Raw genomic sequence first — 11436 nt, forward strand, 5'->3', positions numbered from 1 at the left:
TGCAACATATTTTTTAAAAAATCTATTGGAGAGGGCTTGGCTCAGTGTAAATTCTATCTGCATCATTTCTCTTTTTCTTTAGTTTTCAGTTTTTTTCCATCTGATAAATTAGTCACAATTAGTTAAATAAAACAAAGCTATTGGTAATAAAAGAAAGGTTATAAGTAACAATCATCCCAACAAAAGACATTCCAAGAGAGCAGTTTTGGTCAGCATGTTTCCTGGGCACATTAACAGAACAGCAAAGTTACTGAAGCAGGTGTTAATTAGAAGATGGTGAGTCTCTATTTCCATTGAAAATATAAGAGAGTAAAAGAGCCTTGAGATAGAAAATGAGTAATATTTTAGGGGCTGGGGTTGTGGCTCAGTGGTAGAGTGCTTACCTCGTATGCGTGAGGCCCTGGGTTCCATCCTCAGTACCACATAAAAATAAATAAAGAAAGAAAGAAAGTGAAGATATTAAAAAACCCTCTATTTAAAAAAAGAAAATGAGTAATATTTTATACAAAGGAGAATCAAAATAAAGTAGATGCCTAGCATTTGGTCTGCTCAGCCTCTCTTCTCCATACTGTCATCTAGGTGGTTCCATCAGGACATATCATAACATATGACTTTGTCCACCCCTCAGTTAGACCAGGAATGGGAATATGATCCAACATGACTCTATCACAGTTCTTCCTTGGGAAATTTAAAAAATTTAACTGAGAAAAAGAGATCAGTACCTTTCTGGACATCTAAGCTATAAAATACAGACATTGAGAGCTTTTAGAAAACATTTCTTACCAGATGAGCCTGAGAAGAGGAGAATCTGCAGTGAAAACCTGCACAGATGCGTAAGTATATGCACAGAGAACAGCAATCACTGGAGAATGAGACATAGTCTCAGAGGTATCAGGATCAGTTGTTTCTAAGCCCAGACTCATCTCTGCCTTGGGGAATCTCAGCATTCTCATTAAATTTCCTTCTTGACTTAAGCTAGTTTGACCTCTCCATTGGAATAATAATAATAAATCCTTAATATGTTCCATTTATTTGATACTTTCTATGAATCATGCAAATTCTTTATATACTTTTTCGCATTATCACAACAATGTGCTAGGTTAGTAATATTAAGGATGAGAAAACTTTATAGTAGAGATCCAATTACTGCATAATAGACAACTCTATCAAGAAGTTCTACAAATGTCTTAAATCAATATATTCATACAGAACCATTTCTTCATCTGTAAAATGGGACAGGGTATTCCCACTGCCTGAAATACTCTTCTTACACATGCTGTGCCAACTCCTTCTCATCTTGAGATGTCACTTAGATGAATGTCCTCTGAGATGACTGTCTTGCTACCCAAGATGATGTTCCCCTCATAGCACCCTGTTATTTTCCTCATCAACAATTACATAATTACAAAATTCAATTCAGTATTTTGTTTATTTATTTTCTTTTGCATACTTCTGCACTGCATTATGAGTTCTAAGACAGATGAACCTAATACTATTATTCATTAGAGCTCCTAAATCTAGTACAGTGCCTGGAATAGAGAATATGCTCCATTATTTGATTGAATAATTAAATGCTCCTACAATGCTTTCTTTTGTGTATCTCTGAGGCTATGCTCAATAATTTCAACATCAATTTTTGAGTAACTAATATGTGTAGGGAACTGTTCTAGGTCTTACTGAGACAAAGACAAATGCAATATAGCCTCTAGCCTGCAGCAACTCACAGTATGACATAAGGCCCAGACAGGAAAATAATTACAACACAAAGAAGTGTTATAACAGAAATATGAACAAGGTGCCATGGTTGCAAAGAAGGAACTAATTAAGATGATCTAGGAAGTTAAAGTCAGGAAAATAAAGAAGGGAACTGCCAGGGTTAAAATCAGGTTCTTTGTAATGTCTCTATTCTGAAACAGCTTTACCTTTTACTCTAATATTTCTTCCCCACTCTCCATGCCCATATACACGCTAATCTACCTGAAATTTTTTTAGTGTATCTGAGTAAGAACAGAGAGGAGCTACTATAACCATGATGGGCTAGAATTATCAGAAACACTAGGGTTCCTTTCTCCCCACCAACTAACTACATAATGGCTTAAGGGACAAAAAACAGTTTTAGGGAAGTTACCCTTAATTACTTGGGTTATTGAAATTGTATGTCTTGATTTCATATAGATTAAAGCAGTAACAATCTTACATTTTTAACTGTAACAGTAATAGTACTTGATAAAGTGTAACCAATCAGTGTGTTACATGATTATACAGTAGTCCTCCCTTACCTGTGATTTTGCTTTCTAGGGTTCAGTTATGTCCTGGTCAAATGTAGTCTGAAAAGAAAATTCAAAAGAATGAGGGATTCACAAGTTTTAAATTACATACCATGTTCTGAATATCTTGTTGAAATCTGTGCTGTCCCACTCCTTCCTGTCTGGGAGAAGAATCGGCCCTTGTCTAGTGTATGCACACTGTATACACTACCTGCACATTACTCACTTAGTAGCCACCTTGGTCATAAGATCTACTATTGTAGTATCATAATACTTGTGTTTACTTTAAACAGCCCTCAGGTAGTAGCCTAATGCTTTGTCACAATGCCTAGGTCATTCACCTCACATCATCTCATCCTGTTGGCACTGTATCATCTCACATTATCACAAGAAGAAAGGTGAAACAGTACAAGAAGGCATTGGGTAGGGAGAGAGGAAAAAGTATATTCACAAAATTTTTATTATGGTATGTTATAATTGTCCTATTTTATTATTAGTTACTGCTGGTAATCTCTTACTATATATATATAGTACTATATATATCTCATTTATAAATTAAACTATATATATCTCATTTATAAATTAAACTTTGTCTTAGGTATGTATGTGTAAGAAAAGAACAGTATACATAGGATTCAGTATAATCTGAGTTTCAGGCATCCACTGAGGTTCTTAAACATAATCCCCTCAGATGAAGGGGACTATTGCACCCTTTTTAATTTGTAAGACCTAGTGTAGAAGTCATAGTAAATATGTTCTCAAATAATGATGCCTGAAAAACATAGTTCTCCTGAGTCTTTTGATCATCCCTATTACTTTGTTTATATGCATATCACTGTAAAAAACACTGAGCCTGGCTGCCTGCCCCAATCCAGACCTCTTTAAAGAAGTCCAGGCTATGGTACAGTCAGGCCAGATCTGCTTTCTCCAGTGCTGAGATTAGGGAACAATAGCTTTTGATCCCTTTTTTAGAAAATGTATTTATTTATTTATTCTAATTAGGTATATATGACAGCAGAATACATTTTGATCCATTGTTCACAATTGCAGTACAACTTTTCATTTCTCAGGTTGTACACAATGTAGCATCCGTCCATATGTGCAGTCATACATGTATTTTGATCCCTTTTAACAGGCAAATGATAATGTTCCTCTTTGAGAGTCTTAAGTGTTCTCATTACAATGGATGGTCAATGGAAAATTACCTGTAGACAATCACTTCTGATACCCACCTTCTTTCTTGCAGATTTCTAATCAAGTGATCCACCCAAAAGGCCTGCTTCAGTTATGCTCCAGGATAGTTTTCTTCTTTCTCTGTCTCTGTATCTTTGATATTGTTTAGGAATGCTTCAAATAACATCTCCCTTTGCCAGTGCATGTGTGTGAGTGATTGATGTTGACTTCAGGTAAAAAAAAAAGGGGGGGGGTTGGCAAAGCAGCATTATCAACAATTATTTAGTGAAAGCCTACACTGCATGTAATAGGAGGAAAGAAGTAGATGTAACTATGTAACTTTTAAATCTGGAATGTTAAATACTTAACACATTTACCACGTAATTATTATCAGTAGTCCTAGAAATCAGATGCCTGTCCCAGCCCCACTAAAACACACACACACACACACACATCTTCTAAAACACACAACTTCTACTGAATGAAAGAGACAAACAAAAGTGTTCTCTGCTTTCCTGACTTTAAAGAACTGTGTGATTTAAAAAAAATCAATTACAGAATTAAATATTTTCCTTTCAAATCAAAAGCATGCTTCATTTATTGATTCACCAAATATTTACTGGTACCCACTTGAAAGGCCAGTTTTGCATGTTGGTTGAGAGTCCCAGATCTGGGGGCAGACAGAATTCCATCTCTGCCATGTATTATTGTCTTTGGATGAATTACTTACGTCTGTGTGCCTTACGTGTTTCCCTCATCTGTAAAATGGATATAAACATTAGGATTTCTCAAAGGGTGGTCACAGAATTAAATAAGAATATGTGAAAGTAGAAGGAAGATAAGTGGAGTGGGAGAAAGGGATTGAAGGGGTGGGAGGGTGAAATGGAAAAAGGGAGTAACTGCAGAATAAAATTGTCCTAATTTTGCTATGTGCCTATATGAATATACTACAGTGAATTTCACCTTTATGTATATTACAAAGCACCAATTTAAAAAAACCTCAATAGAAGGAATACCAGTAGAACAGGGGAAGAGGAACAGGGCCAGGCGTGGGAGGAAAAGAGGAAGTACTTGGGACTGAAATGAAGCAAATTAAATTCCGTGTGTGTAATTCTGTCCAAACAAACCCCACTATTATGTATAACTACAATTAATTCATAAAAATTTAAAAAAACTGAATATATTTGTATAATAAAAAGCATAGTGTCTACTTTTGGTTAAAGTAACCTCTCCAGGATTGTATATGAATCCAGAAATAAAAAAGAAGGTATTTTCCAGTTTTGAATAGTTACTTTTCATTCTTAAGATTTTGTTTTGCTAAAATTTGGCTTGTGTTTACATAAAGAATGTATATATAAAGTTTAAGAATTTTAGACACCATATTAGAATAATTAACCTTAATTTTCTTTCAGCACCATGGTTAACTTCAAATATATTGAAGGATATTGAGACATCTTTAATGTGAAAAAGTGACTAAATTAAATTCTACTTGAGTGTATCCTATATCTCTAAATAGGAGCATTGTAAAACGGAGAGTCAAAGTGTAGTACAAAATGGATTGAGGACTAATATTTTTGTATTCTTCTAGGTGATTTTAACAGAATGTTAAGAACTTGCAAACGGCTTGGTGCCCCATATTTAAGTGGCCAATATATCCCTTGGAGCTACAGGCCTGGGTCTCTTCAAATTCTAAGAATCCAATCCCATCCTTTTTATATCCAAAATGTGTGTCCTTGAAGGATGTCCAGCTGTTCTCCAAGCGGAAGCCCCAGCCCGACTGGGCTCCAGTCATCGATTTTTGCCCCTCCCGCCCGTCCCTGGCAGCACCCGCCCAGCGTAGAGGGGGCCACAGCACTCTGCGCCCAGCAAGGCCCAGCCGCGCCACTGCGCATGCTCCTCGCGCGCGGGTGGGGTGCTCCAGGACAGGAGGGCCGGGAGGCAGGCGCCGGGCGCGGGTCCCGCGGGGCTGGGCGTCTGGGACTGACGCCGGTCACGCCGCGGCGGGAGAGCGGGCACCCGGGCGTCGTCGTCCTGGAGACCCGGGAGAGATGGAAGCGGCGACGCCGGCGGCGGCCGAAGCGGCTGGGCGCGAAGAGCTAGGTGGGTGTTGCGTGTGGGCAGAAGGCTGGCGGAGGTGGGCGCGGGGCCGCGCGTCAGCTGGTTGCGCCCCGCTTCCCACTCCGCTTCCCAGGCCGGTGCGCGGCTCCTCGCCTGCTGCCGTGGGCATCCGGGTTTGAGTGGTTTTTCACCAGACAGCGACATTCGTGGGCCAGCGTGGGACGGTCGTGTGTGTGTGTGTGTGTGAACGCTCTTGAGTTGCGGGCCTGACACGGGTTTGAATTTAAAATCCAGCAAAGCAAACCTCCCCAGCACGTTTGGGATGACTGGTTACTGACTGACCCCAGGGTCAACACCCTCCCAGGGACCGGTTGTCCGACCAGAAAGGTTGGTCAGGAGAATAGCCATGGTCTGCAAAGGGCGTGTGTGTGTGTGGGTGTGTGTGTGTGTGTGTGTGGGTGTGTGTGTGTGTATGTGTTTGAAGGGCAGAGGAGGTGCTCTGTGTGTACACGTCAAAGGCAGGCTGGAGCCTGCGCTGTGACTCCCATGGTTTTTCCCAATGATGCTTTAAGGAAGTGGTCATTGTTCTTCCTTTCAAACGCAGCAGCAGTCCTTATGGCGTCTTCATGTGGATTCTTATTTTACCGTGTGTTGCTCCAGGAGTTCAAACTGGAGTTGCTGACTAAAATGAACTGAAGAGACCTGTGGCTGTCAGCAGGCAAAGTTTGTTTACCCGCTTTCCTCTGGCCTGTTCTCTTTTGGGCGCTGGGAATGATTGTTGGCAAAAGAAAACAAAAGTAGGGATGGGGTGATAAAATGATTGTCCTTCCGGTTATATTTAATTTATTTTGGGATATTTCTAATTCCATGCTGAATTATTAAATGTGATCTTCAAGGAACATGTTGAATTAAAAGTACTTTAAGTAACCACTAGGCTGATGTTCCTGTAATGTGCAGAACACTTTGCGGTTGATTTCTTTCAAGTCACAATAATGGCAGAAACAATAAACTTAACATTTTATTCAGTCTTCTGTGTACAAGCAGTGTGCTAAATGCTTTACTTATGTTATTGTCTTCTTTACTCCTCATAATTTCCTGATGCAAGCTTTATTATTATTCCCCTTTGGTAAGTATTGTAATTTTAAGCTCATTAATGGCAGAACCCAGATATAATCCAGGTTTAACTTCATTAATAACTTTAGTGAAGATGTAAAAAAAAAAAAATGGGCATTCTTATGCATTGTTGGTAGGAGCCGAATAGTATTTTTTAAAAATATTTTTTAGATGTATAGACCTTTATTTTATTCATTTACTTATATATGAATCAAACCCAGTGCATCACACATGCTAGGCAAGTGCTCTACCACTGAGCCACAGCCTCAGCCCCCTGAATAGTATATTTATCCTTAAAATTTTGTATATCTTTTCTCCCAGCAACTTTACTTGTATCAAGGCTGGGCACTGTGACACATGTGACACAAATTGCTTCAGCTGAGGCAGAAGGATTGCAAGTTCAAGGCTAACCTCAGCAACTTAACAATACCCTTTCCCAAAATAAAAAGTATTAGGGATGTAGCCCAGTGGTAAAGAACCTCTCGTTTCAATCCTCAGTACCAAAAAAAAAAAAAAAAAAAAGTGTATGTATACATACACACATTTATATTTATGATATATTAAGAGACTTTATTACAGTATTTGAAATAGAGAAAAGCTGGTAATTAAAATCCAGTGAAAGGAAATTAGTTGGGTAAATTGTGATTTAACCATATGGTCATCTACTGCCTAGCCATCAAAAGTGATGAGGAAAAAAATGTTCACCATATACATGTTTATTAATTGAAAAAAGATTTCAAATTAATTCAGTTATTTTCAAAGTTATGTGTATTCATTGATTCAATATACTCATTGAATTTCTTCTGGGCACTTGGAATACATTGTGAATAAAACAGATCAATATTCTTGCACTCATGGAGTTTGTATTTAGTAAGGAGAAGCAGGCAATAAACAGCAAAGACAATAATCAGTTACTTACATAGGATTGTAGGTGAAAAGTGTTATGGGAAAAATGAGCTGGGTAAGGGATATCAGGAGTGAGGGTGAGGACTGGGCAGTTTACAGTGACACAACCTGATTCCAATTTTAAAAGAATCGAGCTGGTTGCTGTGTGAAGAATTGACTATAAGGGGATGAAAGTAAAAATAGGAGATTATTTCAGTAATTCAGGAACCATATATGCATGTCCTTCAAAGCAGCAGTTGCAGTGGAGAGAAAGGGTTAGACTTTGGTTGCTTGAAAGTAGAAGCAGCATGGTTTCCTAATAGGTTAAATGAGGGTTGAGAGTAAAACAGAAAGACTAGGATAATTCCAGGAATCTGAGTATCTAGAAGAATGAAATTCCCACCAACTGAGATGTTACAATGGCTTCATAACATGTCTCCAAATTCCTTGATGTTTCTGTTTAAAGAGGAGGTACTTAATTTCCTTTCCTGTGAGTGTGAGCTGGACTTATTCATTGTAAGGAATAAGTAGAAGAAATGACGTACCACTTTAATCCTAGGCCATTTTTTATGGCTGTATGCTTTTTTCTTTAAGGCTCACTTCCTTGGGTGCAGCCAGCTTCTGTGTTGTGAGGACACTAGAACAGTCCTAAGGGAAAGGTCCATGTTGCATGGAAGTGAGGCCTCCAAGCAACAGCCATAAATTTGTTATAAAGCAATAAATAACTAGTACTGGTGGATAAAGTCACAGGAAGAGCAGTTTGGTGAGGATGAGGAGTTTAGTTTAGAGCATAAGAGGTTTGAGGTGTCTGTTTAGACATCAAAATATAAACATCGAGTAGGCAATTATAGTCATATCTAGAATTACTGAGAGATCTGCTCTGGATGTAGAAATTTGGAAGTTATCAGCATATATGTAGTACTTAAAGCCATAGGGACTGAATGAGAATCTGTGGGGGAGAGAGTGGGTACGCGCACATGTGTATGAATGCACACTTGCATGTGCACATACACTTCAAAATGTTAACAATAATTTTTGGTGATGAAGTAATTTTTAATTTAAAAAATATTTTCATGTTTTATGATTTTCTACAATGAATAAGTATTATTTACCTTAAAAAAGGAATTTAAAATTTTTTGTCTAAATCCAAAGCACTGGTAGAAATGTTTAGGTACAGTTTCCTTAGTCTTAAACTCTGAACTTTATTTCATAGGCCTTTAGGACTTCTGAAAGGTTTCTTGTTGTATTTTCTCTACTTCAGAAATGAATAGTTATTCTTCCCATTTTGTATCTACATTGTAGGTTAGAGGTTCAGGTGGCAATATTATTTTATACTTAAAGAAACTATTTGTACTTTTAAAAAATTTGTCCATTGCCAAAATATGATTTTCTTTATTTTGTTATTATAATAAAACTCATGCAAGTTTATTACTTCATTCTTATTTTTTATATTTTCCAGATAAAGAAAAGGACACTCATGATCCCATTGTCCATTATATTCTTGTTAACTTATTCACTTTTGGTATAGTTTCTTTCCTTCATTTCTATTTAACTTTTAAAAATATTGCTGCCACACTGAGAATGCATGGATTTTTTTACCCACTCAGCATATGATAAACTTTTTCTTGTTATGTACTTCATAACCATAATTTAATGTCAGTGTGATACTTTACAAAGGGGATTGCTTTATTTGATTTAGCAATTTCCTGATTTTGTACATTTAGTTTGTTTTCAATTTCAAAATTTGTAGTATTTCAGTTAACATCTTTTTTACAGAAATCCTTATCTTCATGACTAGCTTGCCAGAAGTGTAGTTACCAGAAAAAGCAATTAATATTTTAAGGATTTAATACATATTGTTAAATTGATATGTTATTTATTTATTCTGTCTGTAACTGAGAATTCATGTTGATTTTTAGGTTAAGAAATTGAGGTTGAAAAAATTGTCTGGGTGACAAAAGAGAGTATAGAAACACTGCCTAACTTAAAATCTGTAAATATATACATATGACATAATATTGAATCAAGCTAGTGTTTCTTATTCATCTATAAATTCTCCACTTATATAAGTAGTTTAATATCTATTGCTTAAAAATATTTTATCTCATAAAGGCATTATTGTATCTCATAAAAATATTTTATCTCATAAGGCATTATTAGTTTTTATTTATAGTAATTACAGAGCTGCCTGATTTAGTAGTTGGCCAAAAATTACAGTAGGACATTGGCAAATAATAGACTTTATGTGTAGTGTAAGTTGGATCATGTGATTTTTAACTACTTGGGGGAGAGTGTTCATATTTTATTTCATATGTTCTTAATTCTGTGAAAGCTTTTACCATATTGAATCTCTAAGTATTGTCTCCTCCACTAGTTTTTATTTCCTTCTGGCTGGCATAATATATTTTGTCCATGTTTGCATACTCAATCTTAGAGCACAATTTGGAACTCTGAAATTCTCAGAATTAATTATTATTAAATTAGTTCTAGTTTCTTGTCAAAATTTTTTTCTTTCCCCCTAGTTTTTTTTAATTTGTTCCCTTGTTTTTTCATGTTGTCTGTGTGTCTTCCTCTCTTGCAGTACAGATCCGGTGTATAATGGTTTCTACCCTATAATCTTGTAGTGTCCCTGCAGGTTACTAATACCTTGCCTTTTAAGGGGGAGATCAGTGTTTACAGTGCCCAAATGCAAACAATATGTAGCCATAAATCAATCCAAAGTTGGCACCATATTCAAACCTGAAGTGTCCCACTTACTCTCATGACCATTGCCAATGGTAATATCTCTGCTAAAAAATTAAAGAGTAAATATAAGAAAACAATATTACTGCATTTTTATACTATAAATCTATTCAGAACAAAAATACAATTTAGTATTTTACTTTTAGTATAACCTGTAGCTTCTAAAAGTTATAAAATACTAATTGACTCTATCAATAGATCTCTTCCTTGGATATGTAGGCTTAAAAGGACTAATACCATTTAAAGGTGCAACTTCTGGGGTATGTGAGTATTTCTTAGATATTTGTAATTACATGCCTTTGAATTTATTCTTTAGATTTAAGATTGGTTTTGTACCATTCAAGCTAATAAAACCTGATCATTTCAACTATTCTTAATTTATTTAGTTTAAGAAGTATGTGTTGCTTAGCATATCATGTTACTTCAATAAAGTAGACCAAAACTGGGAAAAAAGTCTTAGAGATTTTATTTTACTGCTTTTAAAAAATATAAGCACATGGCTAAAAATTAGTTAATGATGTGTCACATTGCACAGTTCCACTTTAATGGGAGAATCAAAATAATATGTGAATATGTACTTTTTGAATTTCTAACACTGTTAAGTATTTTTCTTTCAAATTGTTTCAACTTTTTAAAATTGCCTCTTTTTATCTGTGACAAAGAACTCCTAGAATAATTAAATTTTATTAAGATTTTTAAATGTAAGGGATGAAGCTAATGGATTTAAAGGACAGAAATAAATAAATATATATATATATATATATATAAATATATATATATATGAACAGCTATTTTTTCACAGTAAGTTATGTTTATTGTTTCCTAAATAACATAGTATTGAGAAAAAAATGAATTTAAGAACTGGGAAAAAGTATAACCTTAGGGGATTATATTGTTGAACAAAGTTAAATAAACACTGTGTGTTTAAGAGTGATTAAAAGACCAATTAAGTTGTACATGAGAATCTGAGTGAACATTGTATTGCTATTTTAAAAAATGTTGATTCTGTGAATTACAGAACTAAAATTTAGAGATCATTTAACGTCCAATAATTGTTAAATTCCAATATATTCTCTGATAATGACACTGAAAATAAACTTATTATTTAGAATTGTATATATATAATTGTATTAGTATATATATACAAATATATATATATATATATATATATATATATATATATATATATATATATATA

At 35.5% G+C, this 11436-nt stretch overlaps 1 protein-coding gene across 3 annotated transcripts in view; it reads left to right on the forward strand.

Moving 5' to 3' along the window:
• The first annotated feature begins 5275 nt into the window (after positions 1-5275).
• Positions 5276-11436, forward strand: part of Slc36a4 (solute carrier family 36 member 4) — a 49171-nt gene continuing 43010 nt past the window's right edge. For 2 of the 3 annotated variants that reach the window (XM_015489991.2, XM_048796031.1), the window contains exon 1: positions 5276-5540. In XM_015489991.2, the coding sequence (XP_015345477.1) occupies positions 5489-5540 (52 nt within the window). In that variant the 5' untranslated portion in view covers positions 5276-5488. The remainder of the gene's footprint in view (positions 5541-11436) is intronic. The other variant, XM_048796030.1, reaches the window with a different exon arrangement.

This window comes from Marmota marmota, unplaced genomic scaffold, assembly GCF_001458135.2.
Source record: "Marmota marmota marmota unplaced genomic scaffold, marMar, whole genome shotgun sequence".
Classification (NCBI taxonomy): Eukaryota; Metazoa; Chordata; class Mammalia; order Rodentia; family Sciuridae; genus Marmota; species Marmota marmota.